Raw genomic sequence first — 23,960 nt, forward strand, 5'->3', positions numbered from 1 at the left:
GAAAGAACAGGCCAGTGCGGTTCAGTGAGTTGGAGCACAAGCCTGGGCACCAACAAAGGTGGCGGGTTTGATCCCCGGTCAGGGTGCACACGGGAGTCACCTGTCAGTGTTTCTCTCTCTCCCTCCTTCCTCCCTTCCTCTCTCTCCTAATAACAAGCAGTCACTGTCACAGGTGAGCGCCTCTCGGTAGGATGTGGTTGCTGGGTTTCGAGTCTCGTCATCCTCTTGTGGTTGGTCTCTCTCGGACTTTCTCAGATGCAGACATTGGTGACTGCGTGTGGATGACGCGCAGAGTGAAAGCGTGCAGCCGTGTTGGAAGTCCTCGTGTGATGCCTGAGCTGTGGGTCTCAGACACGCCTCGTGTGTGTTGTTGACGCTGAGTGACTGCTGTGGGTTCGGGAGATGTATTGCCACATGCCAGTGGCCGTGTGATGGGGGTGGCTGCCGTGGCCGTAGCTGATCCAGGTGGTTCCTGTGGTTCTGTCTCTTCAGAGATGCTCCGGACCGGCCTGCTGGGGGGCGGCACCTCGGTCCCAGGCACAGGGCCCTGTGAGAGCAGCTGGGGCCCTGGTCCCAGCACTGAAGGTGCTGCTCTCAGACCAGCTGTCGGGCAGCAGCTTGGGTGGCTCCCTGGAGTCAGTACTTGGCCAGGAGAGGACCCACCAGGGCCCCTCGCCCACCACCAGGAGGGATGCAGCAGCCACTCCGCAAGGACGCGTGCTGTTCTCAGAAAGCTCAGGTTTTGTGTTCCTCTTTGTGTTTAGGAATATGATGAGCCGATCTTGAAACACCTGCAGGATATCAAAGTGAAGTTTTCAGACCCTGGACAGCCTATGGTGAGTACTGATTGAGCTCCTGGTTGGTGCCGGGGGCGTCAGGCCAGTGAAGGCGAAGAAAGGGCTTGGGTCCAAGGCGAGAAATCAGACCCGTCACTCACCTGCCAGGGGACCTGAGCGAGATGCTGGTGGGGATTAGGGCAGCCTGGCAGGTCGCCCAGGCCGCCTGCTGGGTGGTGGCAGGTGCAGGAGTCAGGCCGGGCTGGACTCCCCTGTCCCACGTGGTGTCCGCTGAGGTGCTGTGGCTTCTCACTAGTTTGTTCCTCTACCATCCTTTCCCTGAGTGGCTCCTGGGTTTTTCGAGGATCTCATGTGTCTTTGAAATGGGTTTGAAAGGGTGGTGAGTATATACTCTCTTGAATATGAGGGGCACTTTAACAGAAACCTACTAGGTGTCTGTTCCAAAAACCACCTGCAGGCCACCCTGGCTGGGGCCCTCATCTCATACATCAAAAGGTAGTGGTTTCGGCCCTAACCGGTTTGGCTCAGTGGATAGAACGTCGGCCTGAGGACTAAAGGGTCCCAAGTTTGATTCCGGTCAAGGGCATGCACCTTGGTTGCGGGCACATCCCCAGAAGGGGGTGTGCAGGAGGCAGCTGATCCATGTTTTTCTCTCATGGATGTTTCTAACTCTCTATCCCTCTCCCTTCCTCTTTGTAAAAAAATCAATATATATATATATATATATATATATATATATATATATATATATATATTTTATTTAAAATGGTAGTGGTTTTGATTCCCAGTTAGGGCACACACCTAGGCTAAGGTTTGATCCCTAGTCAGGGTGTGTATGGGAGGCAACTGATGGATGTTTCTATCTCACATCAATGCTCCCCTCTCCCTCCCTCCCTCCCTCCCTCCCTCCCTCCCTCCCTCCCTCCCTTCCTTCCTTCCTCTTTCTCTAAACATTAAAAACGTATCTTTGGATGAGGATTTTTAAAAAGAACAACCTGCAGATAAGACTGAAAACATGCTCGCCTGCTCTGATGTGTCACAAACCCCTTCCCAGAACCCCTGAGACAGACAGCGTGTTAGTGTGGGGGGTGGTCTGCCTGCCATTAGGCCCAGCCAGCCCTCCCTCTCCCCTGGGAGCAGTTGGGTGGCGCACCTGTCCAGCTGGGCTGGGCTCCCAGGAGCCCTGCGCGTGGCCTGTCCGTCTGGCGGTGGCTGGCGGGCTCCATCCAGAGCCGCCGCGGGTCAGTGGCGGGACTGACTGGCTCGCTGGTGGCTCTGTCTCAGGTCTTGGAGACGAGCACCGGGCTGTGGGCTGGGGGCCTTGGCCAGGAGCTGGCCGGGGTCTCCCCGCCCTCCCTGTCACAGCCCGGCCCCAGGGAGGGCATGAGGGCCCGTGTGAGTGGATTTCTCTCCCTGGTGCTGCAGGCGGGACCGGGAGACATGCCCATCTATGTCCCTTCCCTTCCCTGTCGGCTGAACTCCCGAGGGGACATCCGCTCTCCCTCTGCAGGGGAGGTGTGGGCATGAGCCAGAGATGCCTGCTCCAGGCTGAGGGCCACTCTGGTGGCGGAGGTGACCCCCTTTCTCCTACTGCAGCCTCTGGGGTGGCCTGGGGCCCTCCTCTCAGCCTCTCCCCTAGTCTGGGCTCCTCACTGTGAGAGGCTTGTAGCGCCCTCTGGGGACCGCCTGCCGCCATGGTGGGCTGATACGATGGGAATGCTCTTTGCAGTACGAGCAGGCTTGTAAGATGCTGTGAGTTTTTCCTTCCACTGCTTTCTCGCCCACGTGTCGGGTGTGGCTCCCCGAGGACTGGAGCCCGAGCGGCGTGGCCACGAGCCAGTCTTCCTCGTGAGTCCTGTGTGCTCACTCCACGAGCTTGGAGAACACGCGGCAGCCTCCAGCGGCTAGAGATACGCGGCCGCCAGTTCCCCTTAGTCTTATCCTGTCGGTTATTATGAGCCATCTAAGACGTTAAAGCTGCAAAGAAGACCCAGAACGAAGGGGCCAGCCCGCACCTGCTTTTCCCTCCGCGCCACTGCTCTGACATGGCAGCAAGGGGCGTGAGAGCGAGCGCGTGCAGACACTGTCGTGCTGCTCTTCCCACGCCACACGCTCTGCTGGGCGGGACAGCGTTCTTACTGCCCCTCTTGGTGTAGATGGTTACGTAGCAGTCCCTGTATGCCCCCCCCCCCACCCCCTGTTCTGAATGGTTGCCTCATGGTCAGCATCCTGGAACCCGGGTCTTTAAGCTTCTGACAGTCCTTTTAGTGTAATGGCTGGGCCGCTGGAGGGGAGTGCGCATCAGTGAGGCCCAGAGGCGGTCAGTTCCGCTCCTCCTGGCACTGTGTCTTACACTTCCTTTTTGTAACAATAACCTGTACTGGTCTCTATTTTGAAATAATTTCAAGCAGCACAGAGAATCCCACGTGTCTTGTCCACCATAACCACGGGGCTGTGTGAGGCAGGACTGCTCCTACTCTCGGTGTGACTGTGGTGAAGACAGTAGTCCCGCCTCTGCTGCTGGGCAGAGGGCACCATTAACTGACGTGTGGGATGGGGGCACGAAGGTGGTGCCCTCCCCCCGGGCCCTTTTTGTTGGTCCATTAAACACCTTAATTCACCCCAGGGCATTCGGGTTATTCTAGATAAACAGAGGCCATGGGGAAGAAAAGTCAGAAAATAGGAAGAAAAGAAATGACGCTGGGTGGGGAGGACGTGGGGCGAGAGGGGAAGGGGAAGAACTCTCCCCGGACAGGACAGGTGCGGAGGGGCCAACTCCAGCAGAAGGCTCATTGGCCCAGCCCGCCCGCATTGTGGTCATGGCCACAGTGGCCCCTCCCACCTCCATCTTCATGCTGGGAGGGAGGGACAGGGACCCGGTTCCCCGAGGCTGCCTGCCTGTCCTGCTGAACTTGGACCTACCAGACCGGGGACTTGAATCTGTTGACCATCCTTCCTCTCCAGCCCACACGGCTCTGGCAAAGGTCAGCGGACATCCCCCGGCCAGAGCCTGCGCCATCCCTTCTAGACACTGGACGTGGGTGTTCCCTAGGCTCTGACCCCCTGTGTCTGCCCTTGTGCTGTCGTGGCCTTTCTCCCCCTTCACCCCCTCTTTGGAGAGCCCTGTTTCACTCCCCTTTTGTGTTCTAAGTGCTGCTTCCATGGGTCAATCTTCAACTCGTGGGGGGGAGAGGTGTCACTTCCACTCCCGAAACCACTCCGCGCTCCGAGCAGTGGGGTTGCCCCAGGCGGCCTGAACCCAGACTTGGCCTTCACAGACGCTCCTTACCTCAGGCACCAGGACCGGCTTCTTTGTCCGTTAGGAACGGGCGGAGGGGAACGCGTGAGCACAGATTCCTGCCTCCCTTCAGCATCTCAAGTAGAGTGCGTTCCTCAAGATAGTGGTATGAGGTCACAGATGGCTTTTTTAGTTCATTAATTATTTTGATATTGCCAAGTTGTCCTTCAAAAAGCTATTTACAGTCCGACCAGTGTGGTTCAGCGATGGAGTGTTGATTGAGGAAACAAGAGGTCACTGGTTCAATTCCTGGTCAGGGCACGTGCCGGAGTGCAGGCTCGATCCCCAGTAGGGGGCGTGCAGGAGGCAGCTGATCATGATTCTCTCTCATCGTTGATGTTTCTGTCTCTCCCTCTATCTTCTTCTTTGAAATCAATAAAAATATATTTTTTAAAAATTTATAGCCCTGGCTGGTTTGGCTCAGTGGATAGAGTGTCAGCCTGTGGACTGAGGGGTCCTGGGTTCGATTCTAGTCAGGGGCACATGCCTGGGATGCGGGCTCGAGCCCCAGTAGGGGGCATGCGGGAGGCAGCCGATCGGTGATTCTCTCTCATCATTGATGTTTCTGTCTCTCTCTCCCTCTCCCTTCCTCTCTGGAATCTATCTATCTAAAGAAAAAAATACACTGGAAATTTGTAAACACAAAACGTTAAAAAAAAATGTATAAAGCCATTTACCTTGTGTGAGTGCTGCTGGTTCCCCGGAACACTGGCTAGTCGCTGTGTCTTCTTACTTCTCCTTCGCTTCGGTGCCCGAGTGTGAGTGTCCTCTGTTGGCCGTGGCTGCTGCCATGCACACCTGGGCCCATTCCCCGTGAGGCTGTCTCCAGGGTGCGGACTGCTCCGTGGCCGCGGCCGCAGGGACGTGTCCCGGCTGTGGCTGTGTTTCCTTTTCTCCCCCACGGGTCTGGCCACTTTCACTGCGGAGCAAAGACAGCCGCTCTGCCTGCCTCCCAGGGAGGAAGGAGAGGAGGGCGGGGCTGTCTGCCCAGTTTCTCCCTCCAGACCCTCCACCCACCAAGAGCCCGGCCTCCCCAGGAGGAGACGCACACGCCCCGTCACTGCCTTCCCTTTGTGCCGCTGCTTTTTGCAGGAAAGACGTTTCTCTCGTCACGTAGCCACACTGTGGCTTCTGCCTGTGGGTCCTGCTGGGGGGACTGGTCCCCGGAAGCACGGGGGGGCTCATCAAGGCCGTCGCTGGGTGTCTGTAGAGCAGGGGTCCTCACACTGTTTAAACAGGGGCCGTTCCCTCAGACCGCTGGAGGGCCGGACTATAGTTTAAAAAAAAACTATGAACAATTCCTATGCACACTGCACAGAGCTTATTTTGAAGTAAAAAAACAAAACGGGAACAAACACAATATTTGTATTTGCGTGTGGCCCGCGGGCCGGAGTGTGAGGACCCCTGCCGTAGAGTTCCGGGCGCTCACGCTGCGTTTCTGTCTTCAGTCCTTTGTGTTAGAGTTCCACTTTGAGCCCAACGACTACTTCACCAATTCAGTCCTGACCAAAACGTACAAGATGAAGTCCGAGCCGGATAAGGCCGACCCCTTCTCCTTCGAAGGCCCTGAAATAGTTGACTGTGATGGGTAAGGAACGCCGTTTCACCCTTTTTCTCGGCAGCGAAACTGGGAGGTGACTTGAGAACTGCGTCAGAGAGAAATGAGGGGAAGCAGGAAGCCTTTCACTTGCCCTGAAGCCCAGTGGGCGAAGAGGAAGTCGTTTTCTGTGGGGGATGTGATGGCAGCGCCGGGAGGTGTGTCACGTGGACACAGGGGAGGCTTTGGGGCAGTGGCCCGGCCCCTCGTTCTCCTGAGGGGATCGGGTTCCCCGGCCCCGTCCGTCCGGCTGTGGCCGGCAGCCCATATGAGTCGGCGCAGAGCAGTGCGCCAGGGGCTGGCTTTGCAGATGGGGTCAGCGTGCTTGTCCTGGGACTCGGGGTGAGCACCTTGGCGACTCCAGTCTGTAGGTCCCCAGGGAGGGAGTGTAGTTTGAGTTGTTCCTCTTGGGAAGTTGGAGATGCTTGGGACTGGTTTCTCCGCAACTGAAACGTTATTTTACCCGCTGGGACCTCGTGCTTGTCCTCATGACCCTCCGTCTGAGTAACTCAGACCTCAAAGTCCTCGTGACTCAGTGGCGAGGGTTAGAAAGGGCCACGGTCCGGGCCGCCCTGGTGACAGGAGGCCTGGCTTTCCGGCGCTTCTAGGGCCGACACCGTCCAGGTGCTGTCAGGTGTCACCTGTGGTCCAAGGTGGTTCAAGGGCTAGAAAGCAGCTGTGCCCCCCCCCACCACGCAGCACACGGGAACTGCTGTGTTGTGTCCGGGCCCTCAGTATTGGCGGGGTCACCTTCCTTTCTCCAGCTTGTCCCACTCGGTTCAGTTGCCTTGAGAATTGGGATTTGAGTGGTGACTTCAGGTGCACTCTGGGGGGGGGGGGGGGGGGCTGTCCAGGGGCAGCAGGTGACAGGCTCTGGAGGTGCCTGTGCCCAGCCTTGATCGGGGTTGTTCACAGAAAACACGCTGCAGCGTCTGGGCAGACGCACACAAGCCTCCAGCCGAGGAGGCCTGGGGTACTGGTGCCCTTGCCCTGCAGAAGCCCGAGCTTGAGGCACTGCTTTGTCAGGGTGGTGGCAGGCAGCCCGTTTCTGTCACTGCCTGCAGGTGAGCTTCGTGCGCGGTCATGCTCGCTTGCAGGTGGGTTTATGAAACTGTCCAGGTTAAGCGTAAAGTCGTGGCTTGCTTGCTCTCTGCACTGTGGTCGGCTTTTCTCAGGAAGTGTGTGTTGATGGCTGTCGTGCCCCTGCAGGTGCACTATTGACTGGAAGAAAGGAAAAAACGTCACCGTCAAAACGATCAAGAAAAAGCAGAAACACAAGGGTCGAGGCACCGTCAGAACCATCACCAAGCAAGTCCCCAATGATTCCTTTTTCAACTTCTTCAGTCCGCTGAAAGGTGAGGGGTGTCCCCTGCTTCCCGGAAGGCCCTGTCCTGCCGCTCAGCTTTTACCAAAGACCTGCTGGCGGGCACCTGTCCTACTGACCCAGAGAAATCGGAGAGGGTTTTGGTGTTTACGAGAGAAGGTGAGAGGTGACAGCATTCAGCGTTTCTTTTACATGAGCCGTTGCTGGGACGGCGGCACCTCGAGCCCGTTCCCAGGACCACGCTCGGCACCTTCGCCTCCAGCCCCAGCTCTGGCGGCGGGCCCTGGGCTTTGCCCGTGATCCTGTGCCTTTGTTAGCAGGACACACACTAAGGTGTGAGCAGAGCCTAGGAGCTCCGCAGGGTGACGCTCAGCGTGAGGTTGGACGGAACGTCCATCTTTATGAGCAAAATAAAGACGCAGTGCGTGTGCTGATCTTGCCCGCACCCACCATCCGTACCATGTGTAGGCAGAGGGCACCTTGAAAGCAGCCAGGGCTGGTGCTGCCAGCAGCGAAGTGGTGACTGGTGGGTAAAGTGCCACTCGAGATTGGCAGGTATGCAGAGTGTGTATCACATCGTCCTGCTTGTACCGTATGTCGGTGTTATTTTAGGCCTTGTGTGCCATTTGGTATGATTTGGTAGGTTATTTTTTGGTTCTGAGAACACAAAAACATTTCCGTCTAAATGAATGATAGTTGCTTCTTGGCTTTCCGCCTTTCCGCTTAAGAACAGTTTCGTAGGAACCCTCTGCCTTCGGGTAGCGGGGCCTGTGCTTCTGTGAAAGAGCTCGTAGCCCCTGGGTCCGTCCTGGCCCCTGCGAGCTGGACTGGTAAGGGGATGGCGCTGTGTCAGAGGCACCTGTGCTCACGGGTGCAGGGGGGCAGCATGGGGCCCTGGCAGCAGGACAGGAGGACAAGGCGGCACCCCAGGCTCCATGGTAGGAAGCTCAGAGTGCCTGCAGGGCCTCCCACGCCTGCCTCCATCTCCAGGCTGCTCACAGCCCCTGCGCTGCAGCTCTGCCCCAGCCAGGACTTGGTGGGGCCGGGGCGCTTGGAAATGTATCTGTCGTGGCGCTCCGTGTGTGCATCTCCATTGAGAGGCACTTGAGGCCGAAGCAGAGCTTGGAAGCTTCCGTTTTGAGTGTTGTTTCCCCCGAGCGATAAAGTACAGATGGGCCTCGAGCTGGAAAGGTGAGCTGCTGGCTTTGAGAGTAAACCATTGGGACACCTCAGTGAATTTTCTAATCCTGAGCGAACGCGAGGCGGAGCAGTTGGCTGTGTCAGCACGGATACGAGGAAACGAGAAGACCCGTTGGCTCTTTACCTTCCACGCTGGACGCCAGGTTGAGATGACGAGCTGCGGCCCTGCCACAGGACCGAGCGCCTTCGGGCTGTCATTCCGGCGCCTCCCGCAGCTCCTCCTGAGCCGTTGACTTTGGCCTTGTCTCTGAGCTAGTGCCCCTTCGTCCAGCTCCCGCTCAGCTCGCAGTCCTGTCTCATCATTGTGGCTATTTTCTGCGATTTGTCTTTGAGCCCAGAAGGTGTCGGTGTGTGTTGGTTTGGGGGTAAGAACAGCCATGACTGTGCTCCCTTGGTGTCCCTGTTTGGGAGATCCCTCGGGAGCCTGCGTGGCCTCATGACACACAGGCGCTTTGGGGGAGTTTCCTTAAAACTGGATTTAAAATACTTGGTAAAATCAAAATGGAACGAAGTAGACTCGCGGGCTTGGGGATTGATCCTTTCCTTTGTGGGGTGGTTTCTAGAATTGTGGTGGTGGCTGCACAACACCAAGTGTACCAGGCAACATTCAATTGCGCACCTAATGGGGGAGACCTTTATGGACGTACATTATAACTTCAGTTGCTATTTTCAAAGCAATCACATGCACATCACTACACGTGATGAGCTCTATGAAAATAAGGTGAGAGTGAGAGGCAGGGATGGCGTAGCCAAGAAAAACATCAACATTGATGACATGATTTTTGAAATGAAGTAAACATAAAATGGCCAGTCCAGTGGCCTCTGTGTCCTTAAACCCACAAAACGGGTCCAGAAGTCACGTTGGTGGAGGTCCTTGTGCTGATCCCTAACCCTCAGGCCGGGCCCTCAAATCTGAACCTTAAACAGCCGTGGGGTGCTCGCGTGCCAAGGCTTGGGGACCACTGCCTCGTGGGTGGTGTTTCGACCCTGCCACTTGGGCCTCCACCGTCTCCACAGTGGCTGGCACTGCACAGTCACTGCAGCGGCCTCGCTGTGATGGCCTCGCTGCACGGCCTCGCTGACAGGCAGGGCTGAGGCCTGCAGTTCGGTGAGGGCCTTGGACCAGCACCGCTAAGATTAGGGATTCGAATCCCTTGATCATTTGAATGTCACTGGGCTTCACTAAGGGCGGATTTAATGACTGGTTTGCCTCTCATACTCAGTTCAGCCCAGTCTGTCGTGTGTGGAACCTAGTCTTAGTGTCCTCTCTGGGGTGGGCAGTGACAGTGACTCCTGGCCCACAGGGCAGTTCCTCACGTGCAGGAAAGTGTCAGCGTGTTCGCTCCTTCCTCCTCCACACAGACAGGAGTGCAGTGCTGACCTCTCTGGGGTGGGGAGCTCAGGGCCAGTCCCCTTGTCTACTGCACGGTCACGTGAGGCTTTGCAGGACACGAGTTGAAGCTCCACTCACAGCGCAGGTGCACTCGTGGCCACAGCCGCCTTTCCACCCGTTAATCCTGAACTGCTGTCAGGGCCTCAGAAGGTTGGCATCCTGCATCTGGGGGCCCGCCCAGGGCCCAGGCGTGCGGGGAGCGGGCACAGGTGCTGTGGGCGCCCACCAGCAGGTGCGGGGAAGGCTGAGCTGGGAGGCGCTCGCATTCTCTGCAGTTGCGCTTCCTGTGGGGCCGGCGTTTGCTTCTCACTGTAACCGGGTGTGTTTTGTTTTTTCCAGCGTCCGGGGATGGAGAATCGCTGGTAAGATTGTGTCGTTATTGAAAGCCTCTTACTGGCTGTAGAGTGTGCATTTCCTCAGTAGTTACCTACCTTCTCTGTAACCTGTTCCTCTTCCCGGAACCCGGCGGACGGGGGGCGGGGGGAGGTTGTGTTCACTGCCCTCTGTTCCCCGTTGGGCTGCACTTTGCTGCCTCCCTGCCATTGCACTGCTGTGCCTTTAAAGCAGCTGAACCTCGTGGCCTGTCACCGGGCAGGGCTGGCCCTGGGGCCGAAATCCCGGTACCGGGGCGGGAGTGTGAGAACAGTGTCAGTCCCGCTGAAGGGAGTGACCACGTCGGCTTCCCTCGCAGGATGAAGATTCCGAGTTCACGCTGGCCTCCGACTTTGAGATCGGACACTTCTTCCGTGAGCGGATCGTCCCGAGGGCCGTGCTGTACTTCACGGGGGAGGCCATAGAGGACGACGACAACGTATGTGTCTGCGGAGCCCGGCCCAGGACACGTGGCTGCTGTTGGTGTTCGGGGGGACGTGGAGGGCGCGGAGAGGTCCCCGCAGTGGGGGAGGCAGGCGGTCCCTGTCAGCTTTGGGTCATTGCCAAACAGGAGGGACCCTCATTCACAGAGGTCTGACCGCACCACGCAGTCATCAGCAGCAAAGCCAGCTCGTGCTGGCCTGTGGCTCCGTGACCTCAAAGGGGTGTGGGCCGCGCTCTGCAGAAAGACCGCTGCGCGGAGACGAGCCGTCCCCAGCCAGTGTGGGGGTGGCCCCGAGCACACCTCCCAGGACCTACCAGTCCTGTGTCCATCACCTGAGGCAGTCTCCTTCACAGCCCAGGTGGCCTTGGGTCCTGATTACTGGTCACAAAGTTCTGTTGTGTTCAATATGTGTGTGTGTATATTACTGACTTCAGAGAGGAAGGGAGAGGGGGAGAGAGACATACCAGTGATGAGAACCAGTGACGGGCTGCCTCCTGCACACCCACACTGGGATCGAGCTGCAACCTGGGCATGTGCCCTGACCAGGAATCAAACCCTGACCCCCTGGTTCATAGGTCGACACTCAACCCACTGAGCCACGCTGGCTGGGCACCAAGTTCTGTTGTGTAGCTTGTTGCTGGAGGGGCGTTTCAGGTGATGTTTATGCCTTGCTTTTAGAGCTCTGGTGGCTCCTGGTGCCTCCAGGTTTCCTTACTTGTGAGGTCTGCTCCCTTGCACCCGTCGCCATGCAGGCCTGCTCCCCTCACTCTCCTGTGCTGAAGGCCCTGCTGGGCTGTGTGGCTCGGGCGGGAGGGCGTTGTGGGCTCGGGTACGTGTCCACACAGCTCGGCCCGTGCTCGGCCACGTCACGTGCTTGCGAAGACTTAGGGTTTAGGAAATGCTGGTCACACGACGAGGTGAAGGCGGGAGTTCTGGTGTGTCTTCCATCTTCTGGGTCGTCTTGCTCGTCCCAGGGGCTGTGCGCCCCCACATATAACCAGCTCTGCCAAGTGTGAGACGGGTTGGAGACAGGCCTCTGAGATCTCTCTGAAGGAGGCCCCCGTGAAAGGGTGCCCGTAGAAGCTCCGCAGACCCATTCCTGAGCCTGTTGGAGACATAAAATGATCCGTAGATTCCTGTGTGCTGCTGTGTGCTGAGCTCAGCATCGGCCAGTTTCCTGGTTGGCCCAGCACACCCAAGCTGGCAGTCTCCTTTCTTCACCCGCATTATTAGTCCTTTTGACTGGCATCCTATTAATGGGGCAGGGCTTGTGAGCGAGCATTCCTGCAGCGCTGGCCCTGGCCAGCCGTGGCATTGGTGCCCAGGCATGCCCAGCAGCAGATGGCTTGCAGCACTTGGCCTGGAGTCACGCTGCCCTCTGCTCAGTCCGAGCAGGATTGCCAGCCTTGCCTAGGCCTGACCAGTGGGCCCTGGACAGGGCAGTGTCGGTCGGGTTGCCTCCACACTTTCAAAACCTAAACTGTGTTCCCTTCTTTTTCAGTTTGAAGAAGGTGAGGAAGGAGAAGAGGAGGTAAGGCCAGCTTGTATGTGGCAGCTCAGTGCCCCGGTGGGCGGGGAGGGGTTCGGCTTGCTCTGCGGAGGGGACAGCGTGTGAGCCCCGGGGCCTTGTTACATCCCTTTGTGTGACACGGCAGGCGTGGGCCCTGCCGAGAACTGCAGATAGATGGCAGGTGCCGTAGCAGGTCCCGTTGGACCCTGCATTTGGCTGATGAAAAAGCTTCTTAGGAAATAATGGTTCAATCCACAGAATCAGCGATATGTTGATGTCAGGCCTAAGAACCGAAAGATACTCAGAAAAATTAGGAGGCCAAAGGACGTAGTCAGTTGTGGGTAACGATTGCTTTCCTCCTGAACTGAAGCGTGACTCTAGTGTCAAGTCCTGCTCACTCCTCTCCACACAGGAGCTGGAAGGCGACGAGGAGGGGGAGGAAGAGGACGATGCCGATGCAAGCCTCAAGGTGAGTTGCTCTGGAACTGCCCTCTCCCAGGCACCGGGCGAGGCACCTGACCCGTTCCTCCAATCAGAACGGTGGCGGGGCGTCGGGAACACTGGAGCGGGACTGCTCAGTGCCTGGAACGGCGGGTGTGCGAGTGGCCAGTGCCTGCTTCCCCAGCTCTGCTCGGGCTGTGTCCCTCGCCTGGTCTCGTGCTGGTGCTGATGTCACTGACACACAGATGCACTGGTGTGCTTGTTTTTGGAAAGGATGCAAAGATGGCCCTTTGAGGGGGGGGGGGCGTCCTTATTTTTTAAATAGAGGCATGAAAATGTAAGTATAATTTACAATTGTACTTGTGCTGAGAATGCTTAGAAATTAAGTCTAGATTTCTCATAATTTAAAATAAACTAGGAAGCTTTTTATAAAAAATGACAAAAATGAGTGAACAGCCCCATTAATTGTACTTGTGAGTCCGGAGTTGTACTCCTGCTCTTGATTGGCTGAAACCAGGTGCTTTGCCACTTGACGCGCACTAACTGCAGCGCGGCCTCCCAAGGACTCGCTCCTCACGGCACCGGCCTTCGTAGCGCGCCTCTCGCTCACCGTGTGTGCGTGTCCCCGTCTTTCCCCAAGTGCATTGTGCCCGACGCTGTGCGTGCAAAGCCTGGTCTTGTCACCGTCTGTACCACCACGTGTCCCTGTGCACGCATGCTCACCGCGGGAGTTCCTGCTGGGGAACGAGGGGCGGGGGCAGACCGTAAATGCGCTCACCGAAGCGTTCATCGTTTCACGGTGGCCTGTCCGTCACGGTAACTATTCAGCACACCTGTGCGCACCTGAGTGCCAGCTGGGGTGGCGCAGACCGGGGGCCTGGCCTTGAGTGCTTCATGCTTGGGGGACAGGAGTTGGGGGGTGTCTGTGAGCTAACAGAACTGGGGGGTGGTGACCCTGACACTGCTGTGCCGAGCCCCAGGTGTGTTCTTTGCCCTGGGGCGCGGCTCACCGGCAGCGGGCGCTCGGCTCCTGTTGTTTCCTCCTGGTGTCCGTCCTGTCCCCTCACGTCCTGTGTTCTGGGCACTGTCACCACATGGCACCTGACCTGGCAGAAGGGAGAGGATTGTTGGCACTCACCCCATGACGTCTCGAGGTGTTTGTTGGGAGTGGGTGGTGCTGTGAATGCTAGAACTGTCAGCCGTGTGGGCAGACGCAGGCTTGTCCTTGTGAGCCCCCGTCTCCCGTCCCGCTGTCCCCTTGTCCCCCGTCCCTCTGTCCCCCCGTCCCCCTGTCCTCCCGTCCCCCCGTCCTCTGTCCCACCCGTCTCCCTGTTCCCTCTGTCCCCTTGTCCCCCGTCCTCCTGTCCCCCCGTCCCCCCGTCCCTCTGTCCCTCTGTCAGATGGCACCTGTGCAGAGGCACTTGTCAGTCTGGGCGGCAGTGGAGAGCAGCAGAGTCGGGGGAGGCTAAGCTGTGCTCAGCCGCAGCTGCAGCCCTTCCTTCCGTACGTGAGATGGGGCTGCTCCCTCCTGTGAGCGTGTGCGCTTCCTTTCCTCATGCTGACCCTGCCTTTCCGTTTCTTTCCCCGTTTAGGTGTAATTTTTGTCTGTTAATCATGCGTTTCTAGGTAAGGTGGAATTCCATTCATTCCTAACTTCCAAATTGTTGATCTGTGCTTATGACAATGCTATTGTGACGGGCAGAGCAGGCTGCTGTGCGGGCGCACGGGCCAGGCGGCCACGGCCTCCTGACCAGCCGTCGTGTGTGGGGCCGTGAGCGCCCGTGGAACCGGCTAGCCACCACCACTCTGGGTCCTGCTTGCCGAGCCCAGTGTTTCTTGCTGCCCACGTAGCCAAGGGGTAACTGGTGTGGCGTTTTTCTTGACGACAGGACTTCCCTCCAGGAAGGGGACAGAGGGGAGGCCCTGGGAGGTGGGCAGTCTGCCGGGGCCTCCTGGAGGCAGTCTCGGCTTCCCCGCCCCTGCTGCTCCCTCAGTCCCTGTGCCTGTGCCACCCCTGCTCACAGGCAGTCGGAGTCGACCCCGCGATGTTTCTGGACGTGCCTCTGTTCCTTGTGCAGCCAGTGGGTAGTGGGGGGCCGAGCTTATGCTAGTTTCTTACCTGAAAAGCGACTGCCGTGTGGTGTGGGCATTAGCACGTGTGTTGAGGTTTCTGCGGTTCTAACTCAGCGGCAGATCCAGCTGTTGGTCTCAGCAGCAGCAAGCCCAGGCCACTTGCAGGGGCGTGGGTCATCCTGGGCTCACCTGTGGACACTCAGCACTGCCAGGCTGGGGCGCAGCAGCGGGAGGAAGTGGGGAACCGGAGGCAGACAGGCAGGCAGTGGGAAGTCGGGTTCTACGGCCAGAGGCAGTGGTTCCTGGGCTGTGCCTGTGAGAGCCGGGACTTGGAGCTTCCTGTCAGAGGCGCCTGGTGCTGGTGCGAGTTCAGGTGGAGCCTTTGAGGGTCTGTCGCACTGTCCTGTCACATTCGTGGGGGCGCAGAGCGGGCTGAAGGTGCGTCCGCAGTGAAGAGAGGATCTGGGCGCTAGGTCAGGGCTGGTCACCTGCCTGCGTGTTGGCCTTGCTGCGCCCACGTGTCTGAGGAGCTTGGCTGCCAGGTTGCACCTGAAGCTCACTCCCCACCTGCCGGCTCCTCTGAGTGTCACGAGCTGTGCAGCCTGGGCTCGGAGCGGAGGACCTGGGTGACGGGAGCGCCATGCCCAGCGGCGCTTGTTAGCCGCTCAAGCCACCCTTCTGTGGTCCCCGGATTGGCAAGGTTTGGGCTATAAGTTTGTGCCTTTGAAACACCAACTCCTCTGCCTTGATCATCGGCATGGAGTGACCACGCTGCCATCACACTGGCATGAAACAGGAGGCTCGGCCTGCATTCTGTTTTGTCCTGTGTCCACAGCCCCTCCTGGCCTTGGTGTGGGCGAGGATTCTTCCTCTAGCGTCTTCACAGCCACGCGGGGATGGCGTTTAGACCAGCAGGCAGCTCCTGTCCCCTGCATAAGCCACAGTGTAGCTGACAGCGTCCCTGCGTCACGTGACACGGTGTGTCGTTTATGTCGAGGCAGCGGGGAAAGCCCCCGTCACCTCTGCAGGCTCCTGAGCACTCTGCTCCGGCCGCAGCTCGGGGCCAGCACGCGGCTCTTCCCCCGAGAGGACGCTGCTTGGTGCTGAGCTCTGTCGGCTCGGATTACTGGTCGGCGTGTTGTTTTGGTGTTTCAGGTGACAGGGCAGGGCCCCCAGCCCCGAGAGGCCTGCCACCAGCCCTGGCCAGGGCTGGGCAGACACAGGGCCAGCCTGTGGGTCCCGGCTTGTCCTGTGCTCCTTCCATTTCGTGTGCTAATCGGGAGCTTGGGCCCGGGTCCGAGGCTGCTGCTTGTCTGTATGCCTCCTTTACGTGCGTGCACGTCATCCCTTAAACGTGATTCCCAAAGACCAGCTGGAACCCAGCTCACACCTGAGGGTGTCGGCGGCGGCGTCCCAGGTGTTTCTTCTCGGCCCTGGGTGCTGAGGCCATAGGCATGCCGGATGGGGTCCTGAGAGGTTGGTAATCTTAGCTCGGACGGATGGGTGCACCCGCTCTGCTGCCCACAGCATTCGTGAGGTGCAGGTGTAGTTCCAGTGGTCGGATCACACACAGCAGCTCACACTGAAGTGGTTCAGGGGTGGGGGGACTCCCCTCTACCTCATCTGGAAGGATAGGATTCCCACTTGGGGGCTCCTGGGAGGGTGGCGGCTTGTCTGTGGATCTTGGAGTCGTGGCTTTCCGGGCGTTCCTCATTATCAAGGAGAGGGGCCCCGAGGAAGAGGCAGCCCCCCCCGGGCGTGGGGCTGGGACAGGAGCCCGTCCAGATCCAAGTGTGGATCCTGTCGGGGGAGGGGATGTTGTGCTGACTCACCGGGCAGTGCCTGGGCACCCAGAGCCCCCGGCTGCCTTCCAGCCTGGGAGCGGGTCTCCTGTCACTTGCTGACAAGTGGGCCGCTCTGCCCGGGCCTCCCGCTGCCTTGCCCAGAATAAGAGGGTCTCACGGGCCTTTTAAACAAAACAGGCAGCTCTGCTGTGACAGTTCTCCGGGAAGTTGGCTTATATTTTTATTACTTTTTAAAATATATATGTTCTGACTTCAGAGAGGAAGGGAGAGGAAGAGAGAGAAACGTCAATGATGAGAGAGAATCATGGACCGGCTGCCTCCTGCACGCCCCACTCTGGGGATCGAGCCTGCACCCCGGGCCTGGGCCCTGACCTGGATTCAGTCTGGTGACCTCCTGGTTCCTAGGTCAACGCTCAACCACTGAGCCACACCAGCTGGGCTTGTTACTGTTTTATAAGCCTGTTCGTGCAGAGTTTCCTGGTGGTGGGAGGTGGTGGAGGGACGTGGACGGTTCACAAGCCTTGTCTCTCTCGTTGGCAGAAGGAGCCCAGCCAGCCCTCGGAGTGCAAGCAGCAATGAGCAGCGACCTGTCGGCAGCGCCCACACCGACCTTGTTCAAGTGCATGGTTTTCACTTCACTTCCTCTTTCCTTATTATTTTGCTTAACCTGTACAGCGGCCACTTACATGCGTTTCCGGAGCAGGAGGTTTGATCTAACCCGCACCCGCTGCGGCCTTGGGTGCAGCTCAGTAGACTTCCCCAGGCCCACCTTTGGGGGCCGTAGACCACGTGGGGTGGGAGTCCCCGAGCCCAGGACACACGTCGGGAGCATCTGCTCCCCTCTCTCATTTGGAGACATACCCGCTTCGTGCCCAGCCCCCTGGCCCTCTGTCTGTCTCGGCGGAGCCGGGGAGCGTCCGTGCGGCCGGGGGCTCTTACTTTGGTTTCTTTTCCTCGGGGTGGGGGTGGGTCGTGGCGCCCACCGTGCTGAGGGTCAGCGTGGTGGTGCGACCCCGTATTTATTTGTTCCTCTGCGCCGTGAGCCTCGGGGTGCGTGCTGGCGCTGGTCCTCAGGTGTCTGAAACCATGTTTGTGACCGGAGACTTGGGGAGGGGACGGGGGAGGTGGTGGCGGCTCCTCTGGGAGCGAGGCCTGTGTGGGAGGATGCGCTCCCTCCTGCCACTGCGGCTGGTGGCGAGCTCGTCTCCTTGCTGTGGGGACCCCTCTTAGCCAGGCAGGGCCCTGTGCCCATCTTCTGTGGGGAGGGCTGGGCGGGGCACAGGTGTGCTCGTGTGTAAGTGTCGCGTCTCCTTAGCTCCCATTTCTCACCCCACGTCCATCGTGTCTTAAAGCCCTGGGTTCAGAGCGACCTGTTCTTGGCTGGCGTGTGGGGCTCCGAGTGTGTGACCGCGTTCCCTGGTCCCTGGTCCCTGGCAGCTGGCGACGGGCCCACGGCGGGCGCACGGACCAGGCCTGGGGAGTGCTCAGCCTTATTACTTAGACACATTTGTAACTGAAGATGCTGTTTTCGATTTGTACAGACTAGTTAGAGTATCTATTAAAGTGGTGAAACCTGAGCCTGCCTGCGTGTCTCTGTGGGGTGGGGAGGGGGTGGTCGCACTCCCCGCAGCTCTGAGGTGTGGCAGAGGCCGGGCCCCGTGTCTGGTTCCTCCGGCCGCGTGTAGTTGCCTGTTGGTCTCCAGGCCCCGGGGAGCCCTTTGCTGGCTCCTCACTCTGCACGAGAGGGCGGGCTCCTCCCAGAACCCGGCCTGAGGATGCTGCTCGGGCCTTGTCCCCCCGCCCCGAGGGCGGGCTGCAGAGGCAAGCCTGGCGCTGGCTGCCCTGGGCCTTGGTTGTGAGCACATGTTCACAGGTGAATTGCAGGGTCGGAGATGCTGCACAGAGCGTGTCCCGGGTCATGGCAGGGAAGCGCTGGGCCTCTCGGGGAACAGTCTTCCAGGGAAAGCCCTCTCCCGCTCCTATACACTCCGCTCCCGTACACTCCGCTCCGGGCGGCATACACTCCGCTCCCATACACTCCGCTCTGGGCGGCATACACTCCGCTCCCATACACTCCGCTCTGGGCGGCATACACTCCGCTCCCATACACTCCGCTCCCATACACTCCGCTCCGGGCGGCATACACTCCGCTCCCGTACACTCCGCTCCGGGCGGCATACACTCGTGGGTTGAAATGGCCAGGAGACCGGTCAGGACGGCTCCTGCCCACAGTGGACTTGGGCCAAGAACAGGGGCGCCCAGGGGCCGTGAGGAACGGTTTCTGGATGTGATGGAGTGGAGCTGGGAAGGGGCGGAGCCTCGCGTGCACCCTCACGTGGGTGGTGCAGTGATGACGTTGGGAAGCCACAGGCTAAACAGGAAGCTGGAGGCAGCGGGCAGCCAGGGTCAGGTGGGCAGGAAAAGCAGGTGCTGGCCGCGCTGCGTCCTCCGTGCGGAGCCGTGCATCGTGATCGCACGGGAACTCGGGGAGGCACTGAGACGGGGTGCTCAGAGGCGTGGGTCCTCTCCCTGTGGGGTGTGAGGACGGGCTCAGGCTGCTGCTCGGCTGCTCTGTACACGGGTGGGGACTCGAGCGCCACGCCCAGAGGCAGAGCTCTCCCTGGCCACCCACTGGCTCAGCCTCTGGAACACCCGGGCCAGTCATGACACTGTCCTCTGCCCTCCCACGTCTCCCCTCCTGGGCAGTCAGCGGAAGGGAAGGTGGTTCTCCAGTGGCCAGGGGGCCGGGACCTGTCTCGGTGGAGGCCACTGGCGGTCACAGGCCTCAAGGACCCTGCGGAGGCTGCTCTGGCCCTGGCCAGGAGCGCTGGGCAGTCACGGGGCACTCGGGTTTGCCCCGAGCCCCAGCCAGGGGCCCAGGGAAGGTGACGCTTGCACCACGTCGGGGGGCCACCGGCCTGGCCTAGGGCCCACTCGGCCTGGGAGCTGCAGCCACCCAGGACCCATACTGCCCATCTGGCTGCTGCTTCTGTCCCCACGGTCCCTGGACTGCCATACGCCCAGCCACCAGCCCAGCCCCCACTCTGGGCCCAGACGTCACAATGCTTTCTGGTGACCAGGAGGGTGTCCAAGGCCACCACCTTCTGTCCCTGCGGCCCCTGCTGCCCTCTCCAACCCTAGGTCCTCAGGGCGACTCCCCAGGCCGCCCTTGTTCTGTCCGAGTCTGTGTGGCCTCCCTCGACCTGGGTGTCGCCTATCACACAAGACTGCCCTGGGTCCCGCTGCCCTCTCAGCTCTCCTGACACCTCGCCTGGGAGGGGTTCCCCTTCCCCAGGCAGCTCAGTGCTTCCGCCAGGTGCCAGCAGTAAAGGTGGGGTGCTGGCAATGCTGTGTACCCCACAACAGAGTGGCCCCAGCATCAGGACCCCCACAACACAGGGATCTCGAAAGCATGACCTGAGGGAGGGGGGGCCAGTGGGGACCGGATCTGACCTCGGACCTGCTCGGCACCCCCTGGGGTGGGTGGGGCCCTGTCCGGAGAAGGAAGTGGTCACAGGAGTGTTCGTTTGTCATCTGGACTGGCCTCAGGTGGGTACCCGTCGTTTATGGGTGTGATTTACACCTCATTGGAGCTCCTTTTTCAAAAGCCCCCACATTGGGGGGTTCCACTTAAAACGCTTGTTTTCCTCTTGAGGGGTCAGGAGTTGTGGTCACCCACTGCCTGGCAGCAGCCTCTGTCCATCCCTGCGGTGACCAGACAGCTCAGCAGGTGCCGGCTCATGGCTCCTGTTGGCTCCTGTCTCGTGGTGCAGGAGCCACACTGGGGCCCAGCCATCCCCTCAGCCCAGGGCTCCTGTTCTCAGAGGGGTTTGCTGGGAGGCTCCTCCAGGCCTTGCCCCAGCCATGGGGGGTTGGGGGTGGGGGGCTGGGGCCTCGGCTTCAGCCAGGCTGGTCTCGGTGTTGCTGACCTCTGTCCTGCCCTGAGGAGGCCCCTCTCTGCTCAGAACGTGTGTGTCCTGTCTCCCCAGCACCCGTGGCGGGGAACTCCGGGTGGGCTGTTCTCCCTCACCGGCCTCCTGCTTCAGAGCCCCTGGTTGGAGAAGGGCTGTGGGCGTGGAGTCCTGCCGGCGTCGCCCCGTGTGGGCTGCCCTCGGCTCCCCGCCAGCTGGCCGCCCGCCACCCAGTGTGGCTGCACCCGGACTTTGGTCCCTTCCGGTCAGAATGACTTCCCGACCTCCTTCCTCTGGAGGCAGGCTCGCCCTCTCTGCTCAACCTCGGGCATGTCTGGGGGGCAGGGGAGGCGGAGGAGCCTCAGAGCCAGCATTCGGCCCCTCACCAAGAGACACAGACAGTGGTCCCCACCAGCAGGGCTACCCCCCCCCCCCCAGAAGCTGGTGAGGGTCTCCAGGCACCTTGTTCGCCTAGGACCCCTCCAGCCTGTGGCAGGTCCCATGGCAGCTCCCTGGCACCCCTCCCCCCCAGGCCGAGTCACCTTGGTGCCCCAGACACTGCTCCACCCACCCCAGGTGTCACCACTGTGCCAGTCACTGGCCCCGCCTGGCCATGCTGACTGCGCTGTGGGCGGCGGCCGGATGTTACTTTCCATGACAACCTAATAGGCCTGGCCCTGAGCCGACTGTGCCAGGCCCCGGAGAGGCAGGCGGAGCCGGCAGGCACCCTCGAGACTCCCAGAGCTCCTCCGGGACCTGGGTGCCTGCCTGTGGAGCCGCCCCGTCCCCCAGTGGCTGGGGAGCCTGCAGAGGAGGCCTCGTGCTCAGACCCAGTGCCTGCTGATTAGCCGCTGGCCTCTGCCTCTGCACACAGAGCACCCTCTCGGACAGCAGGAGGGAAGCTGGGGGACAGGAGGTCTGGGGTCTTTTCCCCGACTGCAGGCTGCCCCCACTTCCAGCAGCGACCCGAGGGCTGACTGCCTGCCCTTCCAGCCTCATTCCTTCATGCACTTGCTCATCAGGCTTCCAGCGGCCCTGGCCTCCACTCCATCCCCCCCCCCCCCCCCCCATCCTCTGGTTTTACGGACAAGCAGTCTCCAGCTTCCCTGGCTCTGACCAGGGTGAGGTCTTTAGACAGTGAGGTCGACACTTTCTAGTTCTCCCTTTTCCCCAAAAATGTTCCCTGAGGACCTGGGGGCCCCAAAGAGTGACATTGTCACTGCGTGCCGGGAGCTGACAGCCTTCTAAGCAGGGCGCTGAGGGACGAGGGGCTCCCCAGGGATCCAGGATGAGAGTTCGGGGTAGCGTCACTTTCTCATTGGACCCCCAGGGCCTTGTGAGGTGGGGCCCGCCTGGCAGACTCCAGCGGAGGGGCTCAGGCAGCGACAGCAACAAGACAGCTTTAATGAGCCAAGGCCAGGCTGAGCCGGGGCCCGAAACCCAGGTGGGAGCAGACTCCCCCTTCTGCCCTTGGGCCTCCCTTTTCCCGGGCTGCAGCCCCCAGCAGGGGGCAGGCCTGGACCACAGGCTGTGCCCAGTGGACCGTGTAGGGCTCAGGTCAGGTGTCCTCCAGCCGCTTCTCAGGTGCTGCAGCCCCAGGCCATGTGGGCCTTTCTCCCGTGCTCCCTGCTCCCTGCCTCCCTCCTCTCCTGTGGCCGTTGGGAGCAGGCCTTAGAGTTTGCCCTGGCAATCTAGGAGGGCTCCATGGAGGAGGCCAGAGGAGAGGGTCTTCCAGGCAGGGGACCCCGGTGACTGTACTTCCCCCAACCCCCCCTCCCCCCCTACACACACAGGAAGGCGGTGGGGCCCAGCCCCAGGCACCAGCCGCTGACACACACCTTCCTCACAGGCTGGCTGGCAGCAGCCTCGGGGCTTGGCCTCGTCACTGCTGTGGAAATGACCTCACACCGGGAGTTTCGAAGAGGCGCCTTCATTGTCCCTGGCCAGGGGTTCGAGGACCAGTTTCACTGCCTGGGGAAGGTCCCCGCGGGCCCTGAGTATCCCAGGGGCCATGCCCACTGAGCAGGCAAAGCCCAGCACAGCCCCTCTTTGTTCTCAGAAGTAGTGACCACATGTCTGCAACCCAGGAGCCCCTACAGGGGGCTGTGCCTGCCCAGGCCTTGGGGTTCGGTGGAATGGACTGGACCTTGCGCTGGCCGGCCGTGTGACCCCCGGATGAGTCATCTCAGGCCCTCATCTCCCTCCCAATCTGGGGCCTAGATCCCTGGGCTGCTGCTCCCCGGGGGGCGGTCTCTGGTGGGCAGCTCTCCTGGTGGGTCCTCTAGGCTCCTGGCTGTCAAGTGGTCCAGTGAGCGCCCCTGTCCCCCGCCCCCCCCCCCCCAAAAAAAAGATCTCCAACCAGCACTTCGCCTCCGTCTCCTGGGAAGTAGGCACCTCAGTCTGATTTCCAGAGGGACCTGCTGGGGCGGAGACGGGCCCTCCCCTTGCTCCAGGCTCAGGCTGGTTTGGCCTGGTTTGGCCCGAGCTGCACAGGGATGGAGCAGCTTTGGACACGGGTGGTCAAAGCCGCTTCCTCTGCCCCCACCCCCGCAGGTCCCAGGCCTGGGCGGGGCTGTTAGGAGTGAGGCTGCCTGGGTGGGCCTGGCCGATTCCCACCAGTCACTCAGGGTCCTCTCCCTGGGGTCCCCCGATGACCTGTCCTCCCAGCTCCCGGTGACGCCCACTTAGCACAACCCCCAGGTCACCACCAACCCCTCCCAGAGCGGCCAGGCCCACGGGCAGAGTGAGCACCAGGTGGGCAAGTCGGGCAGGGACCTCACCCCACTCTCCCAGCCTGGCCTGCTCCTGCTCTCCCACATCCTCCCTTCCTCCACCCCAAGCTCCGCCTCTCCCCCCTCCCTGGGGCTTCTCTTTCCACACCTGCAAAGTAGGGGGAACATGCCCCCCGCGGGGCGGTCTCTGGGTCGGTGCACAGAGGCTGGGCATGTGCCTGCACACCGACCCCATTGACCTTCACGGCCCCTGCTCCCGTCTCCTGGGGACTGGGCCTCCGCGGGAGTCCTCCCAGCTCTCCAGGCCTCACCGCCCCACCCCACCCCACACACCACGCGCCCCAGCTCCTCTCCTCTCCTGCGAGGACCAGCACAAGCAAGGCCTGCAGCACACAGTAGAACCTTAAGCAGTGCTGGTCCCGTCTGCCCAGAGTTCAGGTTCCACCAACTGGCCCTTGGTGGTGGTGGTGGGGGGGGCGCAGCTGGCACATTGGTGGACCTTGGAGGGTCCCTGCAGAGCGGTGGGCACCTGGGGGTGGCCGGACGGAGGCTCCCTAGGGACAGTGACAGCGGCACCCCTGGTCCGTGCCTGGTGTCCCACCGTCCCAAGGACCAGGTCTGCCCAGCAGCCCGAGACCCGCTCAGCTCAGCTCAGCACAGGCTGCGGTGGCCAGGGCTGGAGGGCTGGGGTGTCTGCACCCCCACCCTCACCCCCACCCCCACCCAGTCCTCTAGCCACACAGATGGGCACCGCCTGGCTGCCATTTGCACAGACTGAGCCAGCGATGTCCCTCCAGGGTCTGGACCACCCTCAGAGGTCGGGGCTTGGCCGAGGCCGCACAGCCAGGGCCAGGGGTGTGTGTGTAGGGGGGTGGGGGTGGGGGAGAGGCTGGTCCGGGGTGGGCTCCAGCTCCGCCGCCTGCTCCCAGCACTGGGTTGCCCCGGGCTGTCACGGGCGGAAATGTTGAATCCTGTGGCACCAGGACACGCGCGTTTCAGGTGGACCCATCCCGCAGGCGGAGGCTGCTGGTTCTCACCGCCCCACTCTGCCACTCCTGCTGG

At 60.6% G+C, this 23,960-nt stretch overlaps 2 protein-coding genes across 4 annotated transcripts in view; one reads left to right on the forward strand and one right to left on the reverse strand.

The window, feature by feature from the left end:
- DHCR7 (7-dehydrocholesterol reductase) overlaps positions 1 to 2,884 on the reverse strand; it is a 205,507-nt gene extending 202,623 nt beyond the window's left edge. The window contains exon 1 of the mRNA XM_059710738.1: positions 2,881 to 2,884. The gene's annotated coding sequence lies outside the window, so the exon portion shown is untranslated. The remainder of the gene's footprint in view (positions 1 to 2,880) is intronic.
- NAP1L4 (nucleosome assembly protein 1 like 4) overlaps positions 1 to 17,832 on the forward strand; it is a 34,405-nt gene extending 16,573 nt beyond the window's left edge. For 2 of the 3 annotated variants that reach the window (XM_059710747.1, XM_059710748.1), the window contains exons 8-15: positions 765 to 836; positions 5,544 to 5,683; positions 6,902 to 7,047; positions 9,949 to 9,971; positions 10,301 to 10,420; positions 11,928 to 11,957; positions 12,349 to 12,405; positions 16,796 to 17,832. In XM_059710747.1, the coding sequence (XP_059566730.1) occupies positions 765 to 836; positions 5,544 to 5,683; positions 6,902 to 7,047; positions 9,949 to 9,971; positions 10,301 to 10,420; positions 11,928 to 11,957; positions 12,349 to 12,405; positions 16,796 to 16,834 (627 nt within the window). In that variant the 3' untranslated portion in view covers positions 16,835 to 17,832. Of the gene's footprint in view, positions 1 to 764; positions 837 to 5,543; positions 5,684 to 6,901; positions 7,048 to 9,948; positions 9,972 to 10,300; positions 10,421 to 11,927; positions 11,958 to 12,348; positions 12,406 to 13,969; positions 14,004 to 16,795 lie in introns of all 3 variants that reach the window. The other variant, XM_059710749.1, reaches the window with a different exon arrangement.
- The last annotated feature ends 6,128 nt before the right edge of the window (positions 17,833 to 23,960 follow it).

Source organism: Myotis daubentonii, chromosome 9, assembly GCF_963259705.1.
Source record: "Myotis daubentonii chromosome 9, mMyoDau2.1, whole genome shotgun sequence".
NCBI classification, from domain to species: domain Eukaryota; kingdom Metazoa; phylum Chordata; class Mammalia; order Chiroptera; family Vespertilionidae; genus Myotis; species Myotis daubentonii.